This window comes from Podarcis bocagei (genome assembly GCF_964188305.1).
Source record: "Podarcis bocagei genome assembly, chromosome: 3".
Classification (NCBI taxonomy): Eukaryota; Metazoa; Chordata; class Lepidosauria; order Squamata; family Lacertidae; genus Podarcis; species Podarcis bocagei.
In genome coordinates, this window is record NC_138127.1 from 51,236,720 (window position 1) to 51,261,174 (window position 24,455).

Consider the following 24,455-nt stretch of genomic DNA (forward strand, 5'->3'; position numbering starts at 1 on the left):
TGCTACAACAGCAGCAAGAATATTAATTGCCAGAAATTGGAAAGGAGAATTAGTACCAACAAAAGAGGAATGGCAGGATAAATTATTTGAATATCTCGAACTGGCAAAAATGACGGAGACAATTAGGAGACAGCTAAACCCAAAGTTCAAAAAGGAGTGGGAAATTTAGAAAGAATGTTTTTAAAAAACCAACAACAGTGCCCTCAAGTTAAAACCTGGACATGCTTTGATTAATTTTCACAAACCACAGTATGGATTATAAGTATAGTATTCAGATAACAGAAAAAATGGCCAAATGATTAAAGAAGCAGTTTATTAAACAAATAAGACAGACCTGAGGAAGAAGGAAGTCTATTGGGGAAGATAAGGAACTGTGAATTAAGAACATGGTGGCATAAGTTATTTTGTAAGAACATGTGGATTTATGGAAGGATGGAATTTTTTTGGTTATTTTATCATTTTTGTTAATTTGTGTGTGTGTATTAAGAAAACTAATAAAAAGCATATTTTTAAAAAAGAAAGACATTTAGCTCTTTCTCTCATACACTGGGTGAGTGACCCTTTCACTAGACAAAGTGAGGTGTGGCAGCCACAGGTGAGAGATGCTGACAGGCAGGAAGCAGCAACAAGGTGTTGAAGGACAGAGCTGTGTGTGCCACTTGGCCTGCCTTGTGTCCCATAAGCTAATCTCCTGCTCTCCAGGTGCAGTGGAAGACACTGGCAATGACCAGCTTTTAAGTAAGATTGAATTCTTAGGTTAAATTGCCAGGAATGGGGGAAGTTGGTGCCATCTTGTATCACTGGGCGATAGCTGGTTTTCAACAATATATCACTAGCTAAATGTCACAATATACCAATATATCACAATGTCTGAAAAAAGGATGGAGCTATGTAGAGGCCTTGGCTGGCTTCATGGTTTTTCCCATATTGTGATTTTTGCACAGCATCCACACACATACATCATGATTCACAATAAATTCCCAGGTCAAAAATTAGAAAACCGTTATCATGATAATGGACTTCAAACTGGTTTTGGATAGTATTATATATTACCCAGCCTTAATCTTGTGATTCACCTCAGGCAGCAAAATACTTTAGGGTCGTTCTGCTTTCACACCAGAATCCAGCAGTATGGGAAATAAACTTTATATTGTCACAGGCAGATGGCAAGAAGGCTTATTCATGCACAACTTTTATCCACTTGTTCATGTAATTCTGATCTCCTTAATCGTTTAGTTATTCATCTTCTTTACTTAATAGGCAGTTCTCTATTCTTAGAATTCCCTCCTTACACCAACTTCAAAAGTGAACTGTACAGTGTACCATACCTTATGCGTAACTATGTTGTGTTCCTCTCTTTCATTTTTAGATGATGTTGAAATGCAAAGATAAGAAATGGTACCAGTTCTGACAACGCATTTCCAAATGCATCTATATAACTTTACCTTGAAGAAAAATCTCCTTTTCATTAACTTCTGCAGGACCAGCGGAAGTGCAAGGGTGTCAGCCAATGGATACTGATCTTTCCTAGCACAAATCACACACTGTTTTACCTCAGTCATGCAGCTTTAACTGAGGGTCATTATATTTAAAACTGGCACCCACACAGTGTGTGTGTGTCTTTACCTGTGGGCTGACTAGGAGCTTGGGAACAGTCAACAAGAGAACACATGGACAAAAAGGAAACTTTGGTATCAGATGAGCAGGGGCAATGCAGGATCTCTCCTGTGTTAATATTTCATATGCCAAAAGTTTTTGTGCTATTGTTGTTGCTGCCAGTGTTTCATCCTCCTGTAGGAGGCTGCAATAAATCAGGGGTCCAAGAGCTAGAATAAAGTTGTTCATCTTAGGGGACTACTAGTAGCTGATCTATACCTTCCCTCCTTAGAGCACGCCATTATAGCTGTTACTAGAAATGACTTGATGCCACCAATTTTCTGATCTGACAAAAGAAGTATGCGAGCTCCATTCTGAATCTATACATAGTTAACATGCACATAGTATCTTCTTGGACCCCTGATCTAGTATTCTTGTATTTGCATCACCATACTGTGGCTGTGTTTGGATGTCATTATAAACCATAGCTTATTGTGACAGAAATGAAAAGCAGCAAGCATTTGGGCTCTTGCACTCTCTCTCTCTCTCTCTCTCTCTCTCTCTCTCTCACTCTCTCTCTCTCTCTCTTTCTTTGTTGTAGCTACAAGGAGGTCATTGGAAGCTTTTGATTAACCGTAGCTTGTCTATTTTATCTGAACCTGACATAATGTGGTTAATTTTCAGTATGGTTTATTTGAAACATACTTTCAAACCATAGATTATAAAGCTGGCCTGTTTTGATGAACCATTGTTACACTTAACCATGGTTTAAGGTTTGGACCTGACACGATATAGTTAATCCAAAACAAAGCAAAAGCTTTGGAACTTCTCGCAGCCACACCAGAAAGAAAAAAGGTGACACGTGAGGCTTGCTGCAGCTCATTCCCATCACAACAAACTGTGTCTTAGCGTGACATCTGAACACAGCCCATGTCAAGTGCAAAGCAAGAGAAGTTTTTTTGCATTGTAAAAAAAAGTGATTCAACTGCACATCATGCTGAAAGTTTTCATTTGTGTTATGGCTGTGTAGTGTAAAAAGTAAAAAAAAAAAAGTCTACCACAATGAGGAAAAAAAGGTCATCTTTCAGTCAACCCTACCTTTTTTATTTTCCTGAAAATACAGTTAGTCAATTTATAAAATATTTGTAATTGGTTTTGAGTTTAATTCATGCTGTACATCTTCTTTTGTGTGTTTAAGAGAATGTATTAGTGCAGGCACTTAAACAGGATCTATCAGCTAGCTTATATGCCCAATCAGACTTAACTACCAGGTGAAATAGTCCTTAGTTCAAGCAGTGTTGAACTCTGGGATACAACTTGATGGCTAATAGCAATCATTTTTATTACTTGCATTAGATTAAAACGGTTCTTGGGGGTTTTTCTCCCCCCCCCCCAATACAGTTCAAAGAACCTGCTTAGCAAGTTAAAAAAAAAAGCAGCAAAGAAGCTGTCTCCAGAATTTCAAGCACATTTACTTGGGAGCAAGTACTGTTGATTTGAATTGACTTTTCCTCCATGTAAGTGTTCTTAAGTTCACTGTATGAATTGCCGAGTGACATTAACGTCAGAATGGATTGTTTCCAAAACTTGGCATTTAATATATGAATATTTTACCACTTTAGCAACTGGTAGATTCCTACTTTGATTTGTATGAAAGGAGGGATTTAAGATGTGCCAAATTGAAGCAGTATATTTTAGCTAATGAAGGTTGCACCAAAGCCATAGTGTAATAAGAGTATATGAATTTATTTTAAAAATATATTTGTGAAAATGCATAAATAATAATCTTAGTCATGTTGGAAGCTGGAAATAGTATGAATTTGTGATAATTTGCAAGCAGCCTAAACTAGTTGAGACTCTTGTCTGTAAGAAAGTGCCAGAGGTTTTGGGTTTTATTTTCCTGAACTTGGTGGTGCTGTGCACATGTTGAATGGGTTGTCTTTAACTTCTAACATTGTGAACATAGACTGCAGTTTGAGCCAAAACAAAATTCCCTAGTGTGGGTTCAGCATTGGCATTTAAAAATTGTGTTCCCCGTTCGTTCCCTAAATGTAATGTGCACTCCAGGTTGAAAAAGTTACTGGCTGGTCCTGCATAGTGTGTTTTGCTATATATAGACTTGCCTCTAAGTAAATGTGATTAAGATAAGGTTATAACCCTTCAAATTTGATTCAACTAAATCGCTGCAGCATGTTGGTTGCAACCAAAGGTCACTTGGGGGTGGGAAACTCTACAATCTGCAAGAATGTTTGAATCTGTGTTTCAGACTGGGGCTGCTAGATGGTGTGTTTTAGTACTGTACTTATACCAGCTTTTTGTCTCCCTGCAGTGCAGCTTTGGGTAGAGTGCCATGATATTCAATTGTCCATATGAGAAGCAGATTCAGTTCTTTCCATAACCACACAGTGCTCTAAGCCTACAGAAGTGATTTTGGGCAGCAGCCAATCCTCTACAGCAAATATTTGAGTCAAAACTAAAACAACTTGTTTAGGGACTAGTTACTCACTTTTTCATTCTGCTGCCTGGAAACAGATTTTCTGTTTTAAACAAATTACTTTATTTGCATTTAGCTATATGTGAAAACACTGAGAAAAATCAATAAATCAAATAATAAAAAATTGTTAAGTGATGTGGACATTCAAACGCAAACAGTAGTAACTGTTCGTTATGATAACTTCTCTGTGCATTAGAAATTTCATTTTTTAAATGTTAAATTCTGTCTTGTGTATAAATGGCATGATCCAGCCTTAGATAAGCACTTTTAAACCCCACTGATTTCAAGTGGAGATACATACCTTACTGATTTCTCACGGCTAATCTTCATATGGATTGTGTCAAATATGTATTTTGTAATTGGAGTCAGAAGCACAAAACGTAATAATGAACCTAACATAATATTGGTTTATTTTTTTAAAAGGGGGAAGTCTGTGTTTCCATACAAATTAAAATTATAGTGAATAATTACTTTTGCCCACTATGGAAAATGCCCAGAGCAAGAGAACTCTATAGTAAATGAAGATTGCTGCTATCCACATTCTTTTGCAGAAAATCCCCAAAGTGGTACACTCCTTGTGAAGCTGAATTATTTGAGGCAAGATCTGTAGCTTTCTGAGCAGCAAATTTTTGACACCTAACAGGAAATGAAGAATAAGGAAGTTCATACTAGCACAAAGATTAGCATGGTATCTATTATAATGTGTATGTGTTCTCACATTTTATACCATAAATAAAATAATTTGCTTTTTTTTAAAAAATGCAGAAATTAAATAGTAGCAAATCGTTGGGCTGTTTGTCTAGTTTGGGCAATTCAGTAATGTCTGTCAATCTCACTGCAGCAAGATAAGTTGTACGAATAGGAAAATTTACTTTGTATAGAGTTTGTTTGGCATGCTGTTGGGGAAAATCCCATTATTCTCTTGGCTGGAATTTGAATTTGATTGTTTGATCAAACTATCAAATAAGGCTGTGTACAGATAACTTTTAGATACTGGGAGGCAGTAGTGTAGAGCTGCTGTTGGCCATGGTAAACACATGTTCATTATTTTATTTTATTTTTTAGGCCTCCCATAGTTTCTGGTTAAACTGCTACTGGAAGTTTTTTGTAGTGTTGTGCTGAATTTTCTCAGGGTTTGAATTTTGACTTGAAAAAGGGAATAGAGGTGGGGGATGAAGTTTGCTGAAAGGGTCTCCCATCTTTTTCATGCCAGTTTGATGCTGTTCAGTACACCAAAACATTACTACTGGAATATGATTTTTTAATTTAACCTGATTTCTTCTTAGAAATTAGTGATATCATGTTGCTATACAGATTTGGCTAGGAGAATTTTCCCCATAAGATTTGTTTCCTTCTGGTTACATAAGTTCCCAAAAGTTTGGTTTCCCTTTCTGTTCTACAGAAGTAATTTTTAATGGTGCTGAAGCAGCAGTTAATAGTGGCTGTTGCAAGAAACTTTTAAAAATGTACTGTGGAGGGGGAAACTGAAGAGGATTGTGCAGCTGCTGTACTTTCAGAGGCACAGGAAGACTTGCCACTTTCGAGCCTCTATCTAAAAATTGGCAAGATGTGGAAACATGTTTTGTGGCAAGATAAAAAAAAACCCTCATGAAATGTGCATATTTCAATTTAGCCCCCCCCCCCCCAATACACACTTCAAGTTATATCCTGGAAAAGCCAAGATAATCCTTCAGAAACATTACCAGCAATAGGTAATGAAGTGCATTTTGGCAAACTGTTGTAGATACCTATTGGCTATTGACCATAATTTCACAGACACACATGTACATTCTCTTGATTTCTAGATTGCTCTTGGACTTAGTAAAAGTTGATATTTTAGTATATCAAAGCATGGAGTCCACACCAAGCACTCATAGAACCTTTTAAAAAGGGGAGTACAGTTTTCCTTCAGAGTAAAAGACCTACTTGTGAATGTGACTAGAGGAAGCTGCTGCACTTAGGAACTACAAAAATAAAGAAGACTCTGCCCAAGCAAGGCTCCTTCTCCAATTACCATTTGTACAATTATCAAGCTGCTGATGCTGGGTCAGGGCTCATGCCACATTAGCTGGGTTAATTTGCTGCCAGTGCTACAGAGGAATGAGCATCTAAACTCAGCCTAAACTTTTTTTATATATTACTAAAATGCAAACAAACTGCTGCTACTTGTCTTTCATGTAATGTTACTGTGTTTAATTATAATTAAACTAAAGACATGTTTCTTTAGGAAGAAAACTGCCAAATTGTAACTTTTGAATGTTACTTCATGTAAATAATTGTGTGTATTCCAAGCAAGTCTGAAAGTGTGACACCATCAACATTCATTACATTACATTACAGTACAGTAGGTATAAAGTTAGTCAGCTGATTTCCATCTGCACTTGTATGGTTTTGTTACACATTTTTGCTCAAGGCGCCCCTCATCTGACAAATGCTACATTAGAAAGCTATAGCCAAAGGTGATTTTTGATGCAGTGATGTTTTCTTTTTGCTTTCTATAGCACTGATCTAATCTGAACCGTAAACTTGAATTTCTTTTCCCTGCACCTTAAGTAATGCAACCTTGAGTACTTAAATCCTTTCACATACATCAGAGTCTTGAATTAACTTATCTGTACATAAAATAGTTTGGAAAGTTCTTTCTGTACACAAACAGCTTTGCACCCTTTGCATGGACAAATTATTTTATGGGCAGGGACCTCCATGCCTATAAAGGAAGAGGATCTGTGAGAATAAAGACTGCATACAGGGACCTGCTTCCTCATTTGAAATAAACAGGCAAGTTGTCACAGGTGCTAGAGTTCCAGTGCTAGATTTGGAAGATTCATAAGAACGGTAGACAATTTCTCTGAATATTTTATTTATTTCTAAATTACTGAAACACTTTCAGATTTGTTTAATAATTACACAAAACTGCAATCTTGTTCACAAATAATATGTGCTTTGGTTCTATGGATATGAGTGAGAGTTAAGCACAGGTAACCATAGCTGGATTGCAGCCACAGCGATATTTATACATTATGCTATAAGAATATAGTTTGTTACCAAATTAAAATATATGCTCTGTCTTTTAATTTTAAAAAAACCTTATGTTAAGTTTGTCAAAGAACTTAATGTATATATATTATGCATACAATTAAGCTTATAATAAGAAATAAATTCATCTCATATCGAGATAACAGTAACAAATTAACCCATCTTGATTAATTAGAAATACCCTAGAGTTACTAGCTTAAAATAAACCTATAGTTTAATCTAAAAAGAACTGCTACAAGAAGAAAGTATACACACACACACACACACACACACACACACACACACACACCTCAGTTGTAAAACTGTTTGAAATAGCTGCAGCTTGTTGATGGACATTTATCATAACTCTTCTTTTTCATGAGTATATATAAAATTCTAGATTTTCAGGTATTTTCTTCAGCCTTTTAAAATTTCCAAAAATTAAAAGTGGATTCCATGTATTTTTGTCAATTAAAGCTTTCCTTTTGTATTTTGAAGTTCTGGTTTCTGCATATATTTTATACTCATTGATTGTTACTTGTCCTCAGAATGTTTTTTAAAGTGCATATTCCTGTGGTTGGTGAACCATCCTATTTGTTAGTGCTCTGATGCATACAGATAAGAATATGACTGCACTTGTAGTGTAGTTGTGGTGTGCCCAATGATTGAAAATGCTCATTGTTTGCCTTTGTTTACTGTACAAATTCTCAGCTGCACTTGCTCCCACAGTCTAGATATTTATCTGTGAAGTATTGTGAATTCTTTCCCCCTGTGAATGTTAGTGACATTACTGCCAAAAGAAATAAATAAAGATCCTGTTTGAATGAATTTTATAGTTGGGGGTGGTGGGCGGTAAACAAAGCTAAATGCCCAGTATATGTGAATTATCTGAATTTTTAACATTGTTTAACATGCATTGAGAATCAAACCAAGAAAAGTGCATGGCTACTACTATACATGTTTCCTATATAAATCATGTTTGTTTCAAGTTCACCAATGAGTGTAGTTTTAATTTTAAAACTAATTTGAGATATAGTTTTGATTATAGAAATCAAAGATGCAACTAAATAAGTATTAACATTTTTTGATAAAGCACTTAGGAAATTGATCTTTCTAAACTTCAAGCAACTGCAGTTTGTTTCTTCTTGACCACTACATTTTTTAAAAATATGAACAAGTTTTGATTTTTTGATGAAATCATGGCATCATCCATGGAGCTGCTATTTGATATTGGCTAATACAAAATGGGGAAACTGTTAAGTGTTAACAACCCTTTCAAAATTTGTAAATAAATTGTACTCATTTTACTTTAAACTCATACACCACTATTCATAATGGTTAGACCTAGGAGGAGCGGCTTCTGGTAATGCTACTGTTTCATTATGCAAGCATCATTGCAGGGGTGGGGTGGGAGTTCAGGGGGATGAACATCAATAAATGTTTCTCACATTACTCATTGGGTAAGCATGCTTGATATAGAACTTCTAGCTTATATGTATCTTAGTCTCTGTGCATTGTGTCTTTTTTGTTTTTAATTTATTCCTCACTTCCACTTGTTAATTTCAGTCTTGCGGAGCCCCACTACGTGTTCTGAAGATGAAAATGGGAAATGCATCTTAGGATAGGGTTGCAAATTCATCTGTCTACCAATATAGTTTTGTATGAACTCCAATCCATACCGTTACAAATGGAAATGTTAGACTTGCATAGTTATTTTACTTTATGTACTTGATCCTAAAGTATGTCATTACAAACATTAAAATTAAGTATGGGATATTTTTGTAAATAAAAAAAAACCTGTGCAGCTGGTATTTTAAAAGGAAAATGTACTATACATTAATGTTTCAGAAAATACTGTTCATATGTGTATATGAATGTGTCATTATGCTGAAGGGCTCTGAATGGGCAAAATAAACTATTCAAATCTCTCCTGAAACAAAACAAACCTAGTTTTTGTTTCATGTAATCATTTTCCCTCTTGATGCAGTCCATGCTTGAGGGTATTTCTTACTGTTAGAAGAAATGCAAATGTTCCTTCAGGGTTTTCCTATATTCATCATCTTAGATGTGTTTAATTTGTACTTTGAAAATCTATCTGATTTTCACTTTCATTGATTTTGCTGGTGATTATGTGCCAGATTATGGTGCCAGATCTCTGTAAGAACCTGTCGTGTCTTCTAGCAATAAAAAGAAACCTGATGGTCAGGGAAGTCTCTTTCCCACCATGCATGGTCCATGCTTTATACTATAATGTTGCACAAGCTTCAGGACTTCTTCTGTGTTATATGATTTGGAAGATAAAATTTATTATTCCATGAAGAACAGAATGATAATGTGCTTTGATGTATAAAAGTTAAAGGACTGCTGCCTCTGCCTGAGTAAATCCTATAATTTCCACCTTCTGTTTGTGCCCCCTTCTTAGTGATTATGGCCCAGATTGCATGTAATGCTAAGCCAAACCATGACTCAGCGCAAATGTGCAGGTTCACAGAGCAGACTCTGTCTAATGTGTTTCACCCCTGGCCCTGCTAATGACCCAGGCTCAGCCATGATTTGTCTTAGTTATGTGCAAACCCACACTTGTGATTTCCCCCCCGCCGCCGCCCAGACAAACCACAAGCACTAAACTTGGGGGGGGGGGGCTTTTTTGCAGCTTGTGGTTTGTTGAGTGTGACAGACCACAAGACTGGGTTTTATTGTAATTCTAAGCCAAATCGTGATTTACATCCTGGTAGCATGGCAGCAGCAAGGCCAGGGGAGAAATATAGCACATGTTCATTCTGGAAACCCACACATTAACATGTTCACACTAAGGGATGGTTTGGCTTCCTGTTACATGTGAATTGGGTCATTGCCTATGTAGGGGTATAGCTGACTCTCAATTCTTCAAATAATGGTTTATAGCAGTCATGTTGTTTGATTTATCACACAGGAAAGATGGTTGAGATGACCTCAGCATTTTCAGAAGATGACCACCTTCAGACACAACCTGCCTCTGATTTACCAGGTGCTTGAAACACACAGTGGATGGTCATTATTTTCATAACCTGCTTATCAGATTCTGGGTGCATTGGCTTGATTACTGTTAGAATTTTAGACTAAATTGAGATTTAATTTGGTAACTCTTGAATATTTTAATAGGATGGGTTATAAGCGTCTACAGTGTAATTAATGAAATAACAGTTTTATAACAGGAAAAGATTGTGGAAGAATTTAATCCATACATAGCTAGTAAAATGCTCAATTGCTGCATACATTAAAATCAATCCAATTAAATTTGGGCAATAACTTTGGTTTATCCATACATAGCTTTAGAAAGTACTATGCACACCTGCACTCAGGACCAATATGTTCTTGTAAATATTGCTAGGAGTGTACTAAAAATATCTAGAACAATTAATTTTCAACTATCTTGATAATTTTGGAGTCCAACCACTATCTTTACTTGGAAGTAAGCCCTATTGTTGAACAGGGTGTTTACACAAGTAAAGTTTCATAGTATTGCAGTCAGTGAGACTGCACTATATAGAGAGCCAGTGTGGTGTAGTGGTTAAGAGCGGTAGTGTCGTAATCTGGGGAACTGGGTTCGCGTCTCCTCCACATGCAGCTGCTGGGTGACCTTGGGCCAGTCACACTTCTCTGAAGTCTCTCAGCCCCACTCACCTCACAGAGTGTTTGTTGTGGGGGAGGAAGGGAAAGGAGAATGTTAGCCACTTTGAGACTCCTGAAGGGGAGTGAAAGGCGGGATATCAAATCCAAAACTACTACTACTACTACTCTTCTTCTTCTTCTTCTTCTTCTTCTTCTTCTTCTTCTTCTTCTTCTTCTTCCCAGTGTATGCATTTTCTGCCTTTGAGAATCAGGTTGGAGCCTGCCAAAGAATAGCACTAGGTCTTAGGCAGAGTATCCTCAGAGTTGTTACCTGATCAGATGGGACTTCAGAAACCCCATCTATTACAAGAAGGCATGGCTCTTTCCTAGTATCAGCATCACCTTACTGTTTAGATTCAATTGCAATCTGTTCTCCATGATATGTGACTAATCTCCAGCTGCTGGTGGTTCATGCCAGAGATTGCTGCTGCTGCTGCTGCTGCATGCTTAGTTAAACTTAAGGCTGGCATCCACCCCAAACCATAAATGAGCCCTGCAAACAGTGTCACATTGATGTAAGATTGCATTGATGATACGACAAGTATTGCAATGCTTAGTGTTAACTATCAATGATATAACAGCCTCCCTACTTCTCAGCCTTTAATTTCTAGTACTGTATACAAAAAACAGACCTAATCAAGAGGGCACACAAAAATTAACTGTATCAAAATATATTAACATGTCTCAGCCAATATGAATGTTCTGTTTTTTGCCACAGCAATTCAGTACAGTACTTGGAATAGGAGTATTCCTCTCTTTGAACCTCACTTTGGTTTCCAAAGGTGCATGGCAGCTGTCAATGGGAATAGAATGGCTGCACTCCCCAAAATAGGGGGTGGAGGTCTCCCTCCCCCAGCTATGGTACATGGTGGGCAATGGGCTCCCCCCCGGGCCGCCATCTTTGATGATGCCATGCAGCTCATGCAGTACTGTATATAGACGCAGCACTGTGGGAATAATAAATGCTGCCCACTCAAAGCAGATATTTCTGTAAATATAAGCTTGTGTAGACAATAAACCAAACATTACCAAAATGATATAATTGCCACTGAAAACTGCACCTGTATATTATAGGTTCTAAATGAGGGTGGCAATGGGGGGAGAAATTGATGGGAAAGGGGGTTACAGAAAAAGAGAAGTGGAGGCCCTGCCTCATAGGCAAGTTACCTGTTGCCTTCCAAATGCTGTTCTTCTACAACTCCCATCAGCCTTTGGAAGGCTCGCCAATGGTCAGAGATTTTAGGTCTTGTAGTTCAACATCTAGAGGGCCACAGGTTAGACACCCTTGTTCTGCCCACTTTTGTGTCCTGCATCCCCAGACTTTGCTCTTGTCTACTGCCAGGATGTGACCTCTAACAATTCTCCCCAAGTGAATGCACCCCTTGAAGGGAAAATAAATGCTTCTCACCACTGTTCTGTGTGTCTGTAGTAACATTGGCCCCAGATATTGTGGTGTGGGTATTTAGTGCACAGTATAGTTTGTAAACATTGAATTTTTCAGTTTTCTAATTTTCAGGCATTACTGCAGTGAGCTGGAGCTCAGGACAAATGAAAGCTATTTTTAGTGGCAACCACATTGCTATAAGACTGGTAATATTTATATTTGTCATTTAGAGTCAGTACATCAAAGAAACTGGTAAACAAAAGACAAAAGGCATTTCTGAAAGCTGGTAAGAGACAATTTAGAATCCCAGAACTAACTGGAATAATAAAGGAATCTAAAGGCAGGGCTGCTAACTGCGGGGTATAGGGATTGTAGAATTATAGAATTGTAGAGTTGGAAGGTACCCCGAGGGTCATCTAGTCCAACCCCCTGCAATGTAAGAATCTCAACTACATCATACAGATGACCATCCAACCTCTGCTGAAAAACCTCCAAGGAAGGAGAGGCCACCAGCTCTTACAGAAGTCTGTTCCACTGCTGAACAGTTCTTAGTATCAGAAAGGTCTCCCTGATACTTAGTTGGAATCTCCTTTATTGTAACCTGAAACCATTGGTTTGGGTCCTACCCTCCAGAGCAGGAGAAAACAAGCTGCTTCCATCTGACAGCCCCTTAGATATTGAAGATATGACAACTATCTCCTCTCAGTCTTCTCTTTGCCAGCCTAAACATACCCATTTCCCTCAACTGTTCCATTGGCTGCCCTCCTCGGCACACACTGCAGCTTGTCAGTATCTTCCTTAAATTGTGAACTGGACACAGTACTCAAGGTGTGGTCAAAGCAGAACAGAACGATTCAATTTGCTTGATCAGGGCACTATACTGATGCAGCCTAGAATAGTATTAGCCTTTTTTTGCTGCTGCATCGTACTGTTGACTCAAGTTACGCTTGTGGGTCGGCTAAGACCTCATATCCTTTTCACATGTTCTACTGGCAATCCAAGTGTCCCTCATATTTGTGCAGCTGGTTCTTATTGTCTTAAGTGTAGATTAAATAAACATGTAGCAGGCCCCAAGCTAGCAAGGGCGTACTATTTAAAAAAATGAAAGCTAAGTCAATCAGACATTTATAAATAAAACTAAAAGACAAATCATGGAAGCACCATTCTAAAGCTGCAGATACTGCTGTTGCTAAGCATGCATAATAACTTAATCAGAGGAAGGGATGCTAAGCAGCTTACCTGGGAATCTGGAGGGCAGCATCCCAAGGCAGCAGGGGAAAAACAGGAGAAGCTCATTGTTGCTGCTAGCCCATGGGTAGGCAAACTAAGGCCTGGGAGCTGGATCCGGTCCAATCACCTTCTAAATCTGGCCCGCGGACGGTCCACGAATCTGTGCTTTTACATGGGTAGAATGTGTCCTTTTATTTAAAATGCATCTCTGGGTTATTTGTGGGGGCATAGGAATTCATTCATTTTAATTTTTTTCAAAATATAGTCCGGTCCCCCAAAAGGTCTGAGAGACAGTGGACCTGCTGAAAAGGTTTGCTGACCCCTGTGCTAGCCTGATGCTGGATGCAGGAGTGGAGTTGGCTCTGTATATTGGAGTGGTTTTTTAAGTACTTTCCACCTTATTTTGTTCATCCCTCCCCAAGTATGCTACCTTGGCTAGCTTAGGTATGTTTTACTCAAAGATAACATACTTTAAACAAATGAGGCTTCCTTCCTACTGAAAAAAAAAGTATTGCACTCCCCTCTCCCCCTGATTTTCTATGTCCCTCCACACAACCACTACTGGTATTCATGTCTTTACTGGCTATATATATATATTTAATATACAGTAACCATAAAACAAAAATATAAAATGAATCCTAAAATACTAAAAGAATCCACAAATACAATAACCAAATGCCATGCAGCTACAGCAAGTTAAAATTCCTATAGATTGTACTTTTACACAAGGATATCTTGGGCATAGCTGTCAACTTTTCCCTTTTCTTGCGAGGAATCCTATTCGGAATAAGGGAATTTCCCTTTAAAAAAGGGAAACGTCGACAGCTATGACTTTGGGTATTGCTGACAGTTGTGAAACTGCACATAAATTTGAGTATATGTTGCTCCTTGTTGTATATTTGTAAGTAGCATTTCCTCCCAGGAGCTCACGGCTGTGTACATTGCCTTCCCTTCTCTGTTTTTATCTTCACAACAGCCCTGTGAGGTAGGCTAGGCAAAGGGTTTGTGAGTCAGACTCCAAAACTGTGAAACTGAGTATTTTTTCTTGTTTTAAGGGTTGCCAAACAGTTTTTGTTTAACTATTTAACTAGGTAAAGGTACCCCTGCCCGTACGGGCCAGTCTTGACAGACTCTAGGGTTGTGCGCCCATCTCACTTAAGAGGCCGGGGGCCAGCGCTGTCCGGAGACACTTCTGGGTCACATGGCCAGCGTGATGAAGCTGCTCTGGCGAGCCGGCACCAGCGCAGCACACGGAAACGCCGTTTACCTTCCCGCTATAAAGTGGTACCTATTTATCTACTTGCACTTAAGGGTGCTTTCGAACTGCTAGGTGGGCAGGAGCTGGGACCGAAAGACGGGAGCTCACCCCGCTGCGGGGATTCGAACTGCCGACCATACGATCGGCAAGTCCTAGGCACTGAGGTTTTACCCACAGCGCCACCCGCGTCCCTCAAACTATTTAACTATTTTGCTGTAAATAGCAGGACTATGAAATGTGGCAGTTAAAACAAGAGGGGCTGGCTTCTGGCTTTGTGCATGATTATTTTTTATTTACATAAGTGGTGATATCTACTTGTATTTTGCCTTTCCACCCAGGAGCTTAAGAATGTGTACATTATCTTCCCCTCCCTCCTTTTATCTTTGCAACAGCCCTGTGAGGTAGGTTAGGTTAAGTTAATATAGCTACATAAGCAACAGTTCTGACCAATAAATTAGTGAGGGAGATTGCGGGGTGGGCAATACACATACAGTATACTGGGCCCAGGAAATTCTGTTAGTATCCCTGAGTAAATGAACCTAAGAATACCTTTTTAGATTAGCTGTTTTGTCCATACTTGGATGTGAACTTCCCTTAATTGCTGTTTACCACGAGCTTAACAGCCCAGTTATCTCAGTATCTATTCATGTGATCTCAAGGCTTTCTCTTTTCATTTGTCTTTCCTTTCTATCTTGCCCAGCTTTCTATTTTATTATATCCAATCGTATCTGCTTATTATGAAATAGAGTTTCATATACAGTGGTACCTTGGGTTAAGAACTTAATTCATTCCAGAGGTCCGTTCTTAACCTGAAATGGTTCTTAACCTGAGGCGTGCTTTCACTAATGGGGCCTCCTGCTGCCGCTGCGCGTGATTTCCGTTCTTATTCTGGGGCAAAGTTCTTTACCTGGAGCAACCACTCCCTGGTTAGCAGAGTTTGTAACCCGAGGTACCACTGTAATTAATGTCAAACAAATCCTTCAATTCATATTTTTTGCCACAGGGTGGCAGCCCTACCTAACCATCATCATCAACAACATTGTTGCCTAAAAAGCACATTGTTCCTGGTGAGGAATTTACTTTCCTTATAGAGGACTTTACATGTCCTACTTGCTTACATCAAACAATTCAAAAGCACTACTCTAAAATTTAAATTATAATATACGACTTGGCTAGTGGAATGGTAATAGTGAGCTAGATAACATGAGAGTTACACACTGAGATGTTAAGTAAGCTGCAAGTACCTAATTGCATCCCAAACCTTTTACAGCTTTGTATGTTAATATCAGTACTTCAAATTGGTCTCAGAAGCAAACGGGAAGCCTTTGCAGATTGCAAAGAATAATGCCACTCAATAATTCAGAAGCAGCATTTTGCAATACTTGTCTTTTCCAAACAATCTTCAACAGCAGCCTTATGTACAGCACATTACAGTAGTTTAGGCTTAAGCTTCAGGTGTTTGTTTTTGAAAACGTACTTTGGAGACTAACCTCAGTGAAGACTGGGCTGTGCATTTAAGAACTGGAAACGGTCACATGAAAATTAGAAGTGGCTAGGAGGTGAATCTTAGTATCAGCAGCTCCATATTCCTATGTGGTCTATCAAATCAATACTATGTGCTGGAAAGAATTGTTCTGTTCTTATGCCTTAGACAGAATTATTCTGAATTATTAAGAATTATTAAGAATTATTCTGTTCTTATGCCTTGCAGCAGACTTATATGAAGAGTTGCTGCTGGGGCTGTTGAATGGCTAGTTTCTCACTCTCAGAGAGTGAGAAAAAATGTTTATACTGAAGGGATTATGATATATGGCTGGTAAATAGAATACCATAAACATATCTGTCCAACTTCTGCCGTAAACATTTTTGTTTCAGAGACAAATATAAAATAGGGCTTTCAATTTCATAGTAGAAGTTCTTGCTCTTTTTAGAGCAATTCATTGATTTAATAAACAACAAATCTTGTTGAAAGAAGTACTTTTTGAGAAATAGATTTGCAGGTACTGTTGGTTTTTTTGTGCCGCTTCATTGAGTTGAATTTTATCTTTTAAAAAAATACATGGGTGGTAATTATCTATATCATGATTTTCTAGAATGATGTGATAGATAATAGAGTGCATTATATGGTTTTTAATAGAAGGCGGAGGGGGAGAAATACATTATTTGGGGCTATAAAAGTTTTGTTTTGCAAAATTTTAACTGAATACCAAGTTTTCTGATAAATACAGTAACTAAGAAGTAACACCAATGGTAATTTATCTAAATTGCTATTATAGGTTGGTACCTCTTACAACCCAAACATCACTATCCCCCTAGCTCTCTAACAATAAAACTAGTTCGCCTGTCATCATACCTTATGTAGCTCATGAAAATTCTCCTGTGAATGTCACTCATTCTTTAACCCCTTTCACTTTTCACATGTCTTCAGAGTTCCATTATGCAACTGGTGTAAATTAGATAGCATTGTCAAATTGTGCCACACACTTTTCTGAAATTTAAAAGCATCTAATTCATTAGGATAGAGGCTATATGACATTTTCATTAATAGATGTAAACAGTGCTTGAATGTACAGCACTATGCCTATTAAAAATCTGCTGAAAATCTAGATTTCTATTTCATAGTTGCCCCACGGCCGTGTGGTACAACTGCAATATTTTCCTCTGTATTTTCAAAAGATCATCCTGAATGGCTTACAGAGTAAAGCTACTATATTTTCCCTTCTCACCTCTCAGTGTTTACAACCCCTGGCCTTTAAATTACCTTTTCTACTCACAAACAATACTGTGGAGTCATCTACAGCAGTGCAAATACTCGAGGGGGGAAACTTAAGCAACATAGAGAGCAGTTTAGTTTTGACAGGTCTTCAGTTTAAGTAGAATATAAAACAGCTTAGGGGGATTTCATAACTAACATTTGCTCAGGTGAACAATGCCTTTTACTCTACATTGCTTCATTGCTGTGTATTATGAGATAATATAAAGTTGCGAAGTCGATACAGCTAGGGTGTGGGTGTGGTACAGAGCCCATCTGGGCATAAGCATAGATTCTGCCACGGAGTTAACCGTGGTGAGGTTATCTCCAAAGGGGATGACACAAGGGGATTTTTTTTTCTTTGGGTTGTCACTTCAGGGAGGTACAGGGACAAGGGCTTCCCCCACCATTAGTCAAGATACAGAATTGTAAGCCAGGGACTGCAGGTGGCATGCTTGTGACCATTACCTAGGGCGAGAACCAGGCAGGAAAAGTATTATAGTGGCATTACTGTCTTCTGTCTGACAGCGTGTGATGAGCCTACTACTGTGCCTTAGTTTATTATCTGTGGCTGTAATCTCCCAGTTGCATATAGTGTTACCAGGAGAAGCTGCGGCATAGCAACCCTGCAGCAGACCTTTTTAAAGAGATCGCCCAAAGTTGTTGAGCTGTTTTTAGGAGACCGGCCAAAGTCGTTTCAGCTTTTTGGGGCAATATCTCCTTGAGGGATAGGCAGTGGCTCCGCTACCCTGCAACACCCATGTCGCCCAACAACTGCCATGCTGCCTGGTGCGCCCCACCCCTCTCTTTCTATGCTACCGAGGAGAAGGTATAGTCAGAATGGAGGAACTAAACAACATCTGTGGTGGTGTCATGTAATAGGGCATTCTCTGTGATGATACCTTGGCTGTGAAATACCATCCCTAGACAAACATCTGGTGCTAATGCTTGGTAAAAGGCAAATACCTGTTTGACTGGTCATTTATGGCATATTAGCCACTACTGCAACTGTTATTACTATGACTGAATTATGTTTAATTTTATTAATGCTTTTATCTGTTCTTAATTTGCTAGAATTGTTTATTTTTAACTATGAGGTAACCTGTCCTGGGATCAAAAATTCTTACATAAAACGAACAGCAATAATAAAATTTCTACTATATCTAAAATAGAGAAAAACTGAAAACACCAACTGCTGCTCATTCAGAGCTTGGCTATCCTGGGGCCTGAAGTTCAATAGAGACTGCAGCAGACAAGCAACTCTAAGGAGGACTCAAAGCAGTGGTACTGCTCTTATCACTTGTTAAGTGCAGCTGGAAAAGGGTTTTATTCTAATTTTAAAAATAAATAAAGAAATGGGGTCATAAAGTAACACCCACCACAATACAGTGAATACGTACTGAGCTTCAAATAGTCTCACTCACAGCAATCACATCATGCCCACTGATGTGGACAGAACATAGTGGGGTGGACAAATAGAAAAAGCATCATTCTCCTGATAGTGTTGAAAATAGAAGAAGCACCATTCTCTAGATAGTGTTGAAAATCAATTACAATTCCTTTTGCAGCTTACAGTGGAAAAGCAATGGCTAGGATGGCAACAGAAACCATCCATCTGGAAGCCACCTCTGATAAAAATGTTTGCTTTCCTTAACAAGTTTCCATACAATTTATTTTAAATAAGTAAGACATATTTTTAGTTTATTCAATAGATAAGCAGCACTCTGTAACAGTACTGACCATAAGGGAAGAAGAAGAGAAGGAGGAGGTGGAGGAGGAAGAATTTGGACTTGATATCCCACCTTTCACTCCCCTTACGGAGTCTCAAAGCGGCTCACAATCGCCTTTCCCTTCCTCCCCCACAACAAACACTCTGTGAGGTGAGTGAGGCTGAGAGACCAGAGAAGTGTGACTAGCCCAAGGTCACCCAGCAGCTGCAAGTGGAGGAGCGGGGAAGCGAACCCTGATCACCAGATTACGAGTCCACTGCTCTTAACCACTACACCACATTGGGAAGCAAACACAGATAACTCTGCACACAGCTTTGTAATCTAGAATATCTCATCTGAGTGAAGTTTATTTCTGAGTAGGCATGTGCACATGGGATTTGCTCCTGCTTTTCCCAGCTTGGACCAGATGTCTGCATTTGGGTCATCCATAATTTTTTTAATGCACACAAAAGAACCCCAAACCATTAGGATGCACTGAAGGATTACCACCGTTACTGAAATGGAATGCGTAGATAAAACAAAGGCCTTGGAGACTAGGCATACATTGTTAAAGATGCTGAAGTGGAAGTAGTGTCTAATGCACAGCATTTTTCTCTTCTATTTTTATCCTACCAGAGTCCCAATTACTCTTTTTAACTAGTTTGGGTCAACCAACAACACTAAAAAAAATAAAAAAATTGCAACTTCAGTAAAGTGCAGCTGCACCTAAAAGGAGTAAGAGCCTATGAAAGAAAGAACAAACAACAAGAAAGGAGGCAAACAAGTTTCTGTGAACTGTTTTAAATTATGTCAAGGTTTCCAAATTATTTCAAAATGTACTTCTAGTTCACCTTAAAAGTTCAAGATGGTCAGTAGAAAAAGTGCATACACAAGTTCGCAATAATACATATGCTTTTTAAAAAAATCATCAAAAAGGAAACAAGCAGCAGAATGCCAGCAAGCAGATAAAAAAAATTACAAACTGACATTAAAAAACAACCAAGCTGTAGGCCTCCCCAAAAAGGATAGTCTACACGTAGCACGGCAAAAGAGCATCATCACCCTAGGCAGCGGCTTCCAAAACTTGAGCCCAGTCTCACTCCAGTCAGGTGCAAAATTGGGACACACAAGAGAGCCTCTTGATGAACTCGTATGGAGGAAGGAGTTCACTGTACAGTATCATTTCCTGGAGCAGTAGGCTGCTATGTGTAGAAGCGGACCTTGAAGTTAAATGCTTTACCATACAGTTTGATGTAGGAAGTTGTGTATGCACTGCTGTGTGTGAAGAACGGGAAGTGTATCTGTTCCAAAGCCTACGCATGGAATGATTCACGTATGGCGGGCTTCCAGCAAAGAAGCATCCCTGCTATGGATGGGACGTACGTGTGGGTATGGGGAACGCATAATATGTTGTATTTCAATAAGAAGCCTTTAAGGAAGGTGAGAGGACACTGGTTTAAGGAGCCAGTGCTGCACTTTTCAGAAGAAACCGTCAGGGGGCACTGTGACTCCAGGGTTGGCAAAAGAAATGAGAGAAAGCGGCGCTGGGAGGGTGCTGGGCTGAGGGGAAAGGCGTTGGGGGGAAGCTGAGGATTGCAAAGGACGCCACTGCTTGCTGCTTCTTGCCCCTCTTCTTTCGACACAGGCGTTTCCTGACCCTTGCCATTCCCTTTCTTAAATCTAGGTATGCGCAGGCAAGACCCCGTCTCCGCCTCTCCCACGAGCATTTCCTTTACACGTCGAGAGAGAGGGAGAAAGATAAAAGCATCCACGTCCATAATCACCACAAGGAAGCGCCGCCGGGCTTACCCGACTCTCCTCCAGCCTTTCTGCGTGAGAGGGGATGGGGGGGAGCCAAACCCGAAGGGCCTCAACGGCCGCTACACCCAACCAAACGGGAGCGCGAGGGGAAACGCGGCTGTTCTGCGTCACGTGGAGCCAATATGTTTCTTTTAAGAAGGCAGAGGCAAGGGAAGAGGAAATAATTTCTCAGAGAGCGAAGGCAGCGGCACTTGGAAAAACTCCCGGGGGGGGGGACAACGGAGGACCCCCCCTTCCTCCCCGCGAAGTCTGGGCGCTCTTGGCCCCGCATAAATTCTGTCACGAAGTGGCCGTTGGTAAAAAGGTCAGTCGCGACCCCGTGTCGCCCCCTTAACCGCCGCTGGCTTTGCTACTCCGAGAAGGCCTGTTTGGGCAAAGGGAGAGTGAAGGAGCTGGTAGGCAGGGAGTGGGAGAGAATTACAGGAGAGGGAAAGGGCAGGTGAGTCAGGGTGAATAAAGGGTTGAGCATACCTGAAAGCTGGTAAAGAGAGAGGAAGTAACCCCTGCTTTTCTGTGCTGGATGTGCTCTTCCCTGAAACAGAAATAATGGGCATCAAATCCACTGCTAAGGGCGGGACAGTACAGTGGTACCTCGGGTTACATACGCTTCAGGTTACAGATTCTGCTAACCCAGAAATAGTACCTCGGGTTAAGAACTTTGCTTCAGGATGAGAACAGAAATCGTGCGGCAGCGGGAGGCCCCATTAGCTAAAGTGGTGCTTCAGGTTAAGAACAGTTTCAAGTTAAGAACAGACCTCCGGAATGAATTAAGTACTTAACCCGAGGTACCACTGTATTGCCATTCTAAAGTGGAACAGCCTGCTCCCTCCCCCCCCCCTGGTATATAGAAATAAGTCATGGGCCCACACTCTGATACTAAGACTGCAGCTTACACCATCCCAGACCCAGAGCTGGTCCACCCATGAGGCAAGGGGAGGCAACTGCTTCAGGCAGCAGAATCCACAGGGGCAGCAGATCCTCGTGTAGAACTTCATTCCCTACTCTTGTTCCTGGTGTAGATCTTCATTCACCCCTTCTTCCCTAGCGGGAAGGGGAAACACCTGAGGTTCGCCTCAGGTGCCAAAATGTCTTGGGCCACCCCTGTCTCCATCACTGCCGTCACCACCTGCAAGAGGACTCAACAGCACACGAGCTTGACTATGTGATCGGAAAAGCATGCTGAAGAGTGTCACCAGCAGCTGGTGAGAATGAGGTAAATAAATACCTCTACATTTCTTCCCTTGCCCTGTCATTGAGACTAGAAAAGAGCAGAACTCAGTTACTTCTGGAGGGAGCAGGAAAGAGCAAGTTCCTCTTATTTTCTTGCCTTATTTGGAGACTGCACATTGAGAACTGGCCCCATGGTACTATTTGGAGATAAAAGACAAGCAGCTACTCATTCTCTCTCTCACTCCCCTCTGTGGTACCAGACAGAGCGGCCTCACTCTCCTGCACTCTGCTGCTGGGTATGCTGTTATACGTCAGTGGCTCCCTCCCTAGACCAATGTTTCCTGCTGCACACCCCAAAGAAATGGGCCATGCAAGCAAAGAGAGGCAGCAGCAGCTGTCCCTGGCCCAATTTCTGCTGCCCAGGAAGGAAAGGCTGGATGTTCCTGCAGCAGCAGCTGTCTTGCTGTCCTTGCTCTGCCCTGAAGCTGGAAAGGAGGGTATGAGAGATTCTGCTAGGCTTTCTGGTTGGAATTCTGCCACTTCTGAGGAAGACAGGGAAGCTTGCAAACAGGGAATGACAGAGGTTGCTCCTGCTTCCTCTGTCTTGCTCACCTCTCTGGGTGCCACAGGCATGAGGATTGGACCTTTGATGCTGCCTGCGAGAAAGCAGAAGCAGTTGCTTTCTGTCTGGGTGGTACAGCATGGAGAGCAACATAGGAAACTGCCTTATACAGAACATTGGTCCATATAGCCCAGTGTATTGCCTACACTGGCAGCAGCTCTCCAGGTTTCAGGCAGGGGACCCTCCTAGCCCTACCTGAAGATGCCAGGGATTGAACCAGGCACCTGCATGGAAGGCAGATGTTGTGCCACTAAGCCAGTCTCCCACAGGTTTGGTCATGGAGAGAGCAAGCACATCATCCTTTCACCTGCTTTCTCCGTCTGGGTGGTGCAATTGGACTCTTGGGAGTCCAAGCTACTGTGCAAGGGTTGAGTGATCACTCAGCAATAATGGGCTGGGAAGGGTTCTAACTCAGTGGATAGAGCATACGTTTTACATTCAAAAGATCCCAGTTTCAATTCCTGGTGTCTCCAGGTAGCGGTGGGTGAGACTCCTTTCTGAAACCCTGGAGGACTGCACACCTTGCACCCAGCGGCAGCAGCTCTGCTGCCAGGTCACTTTTGACCCAGCAGCAGAGAGCATCCCACCTCAGCCACAGCGAGATGCACCCAGCCTCAGCAGCCCAACCTCCGCTGCTGGGTCAGGTCTGACCCAGCGGCAGAGAGCAGGAGGAGAGTGGGCAGCAGCTTCCCCGCCCCTCTCCTACCCTGAACTGTGGCACAGGGGAGGGCGTTCTCTGCGGCACACCCCTCTTGGGGGCCCATCCCACCCACCCAGGTAGCACAGGCATACGCTCCACCACTGAATATACATTTCAAGTGACAAAACCTAGGGTAAAAAGGTGTGCCTTCAGCATTTATCAAAAGCTGTGTAATAAAAGTGCCAGACTCACCTCTGTGCAGAGGTAATTCCGCAGCTTAGGGGCTACTGTAGAGAATGTGCTTTCCCATTCCCTGACCCCTGAGTCTTTAAAGGTAGGGATACTGTTTAGAGGGCTCCCTCTGTCTATCTCAGCACCCAAGAGGGTCTGTAGGGAATGGGGTAGTCTTTCAGATATTTGGGGCCTCTGTACATTTTGGGCTTTAAACGCTTAACATGAACACTTTGAATTGGGTCCAGAAATGAACTGTCAACCAGTGCAAGTGTTTTAAAATGGGTCATATGAGATGTAAATGAAATCCAAAACAATACTCTGGCTGCTGCATTTTGGACCAACTGAAGTTTCTGAGTAATCATCAAAGGCAGTCTGACATAGAGTGCATTGCAATAATCCAATCTGGAAGTTATCAGAGTATGGAGTGCAGTGGCCAAATCATCTCTGTCTGAAAGGGTTTCCCACTCTTGCACACCAGGGTAGCTACATTTAGTCCAAATCTCACCAGGTTATGTTCCATCCATTATATTAGTGTGAGCCTGCCAGTCAACACAGTATTATGAATCTGCTCTGACGTGAAGGCTAAGTTGAGAGTATGCCCAGCCAGCTACATGTGTAGGACCATTGATGTACTGAGGAAACCCCGTGGTTCTCATGGAGGCCATGAAGTCCTGAGCTGGCCCATTTGATGCAGCCTTGGCATGTGTGTGTATGTGTAATTGGGTTTTATAAACAAGAATAATGTTATACAGTACAAATAAGTATATCAAGTTTTCTCATGTCATTTGTATATCACAAAAATAGCATAATAAATGTAGAAAAATATCTACAACATATGTTTCATTATTAGTGGTCAATATATAATTTATTGGTTCATGA

At 40.6% G+C, this 24,455-nt stretch overlaps 2 protein-coding genes and 1 long non-coding RNA gene across 10 annotated transcripts in view; 2 read left to right on the forward strand and 1 right to left on the reverse strand.

The window, feature by feature from the left end:
* Positions 1-9,050, forward strand: part of STXBP5 (syntaxin binding protein 5) — a 126,243-nt gene extending 117,193 nt beyond the window's left edge. For all 6 annotated transcript variants that reach the window (XM_081186298.1, XM_081186300.1, XM_081186299.1 and 3 more), the window contains one exon: positions 1,370-9,050. In XM_081186298.1, coding sequence (XP_081042424.1) covers positions 1,370-1,411 — 42 coding nt within the window. In that variant the 3' untranslated portion in view covers positions 1,412-9,050. The remainder of the gene's footprint in view (positions 1-1,369) is intronic.
* LOC308582831 overlaps positions 1-20,990 on the reverse strand; it is a 30,684-nt gene extending 9,694 nt beyond the window's left edge. For all 3 annotated transcript variants that reach the window (XR_014005897.1, XR_014005898.1, XR_014005899.1), the window contains exons 1-2: positions 20,899-20,990; positions 16,982-17,116 (exon numbers count right to left, since the gene is read on the reverse strand). This is a non-coding gene — a long non-coding RNA (uncharacterized lncRNA). The remainder of the gene's footprint in view (positions 1-16,981; positions 17,117-20,898) is intronic.
* On the forward strand, positions 3,013-24,401 carry LOC308582826 (uncharacterized protein). The gene is made up of 6 exons (XM_081186329.1): positions 3,013-3,113; positions 10,038-10,112; positions 12,371-12,426; positions 14,967-15,029; positions 20,774-21,214; positions 21,930-24,401. Exons 2-5 carry the CDS (start codon positions 10,074-10,076, stop codon positions 21,072-21,074), a joined length of 459 nt encoding a protein of 152 aa, XP_081042455.1. The 5' UTR covers positions 3,013-3,113; positions 10,038-10,073; the 3' UTR covers positions 21,075-21,214; positions 21,930-24,401.
* The last annotated feature ends 54 nt before the right edge of the window (positions 24,402-24,455 follow it).

Coding starts and splice junctions, on each gene's coding strand:
- LOC308582826 (XM_081186329.1), top strand. CDS start 10,074: ATGACCACCTTCAGACACAACCTGCCTCTGATTTACCAG. Junction 10,113..12,370: donor ACCTGCCTCTGATTTACCAG/GTGCTTGAAACA, acceptor TTTGTCATTTAG/AGTCAGTACATCAAAGAAAC. Junction 12,427..14,966: donor AAAGGCATTTCTGAAAGCTG/GTAAGAGACAAT, acceptor CTTTCCACCCAG/GAGCTTAAGAATGTGTACAT.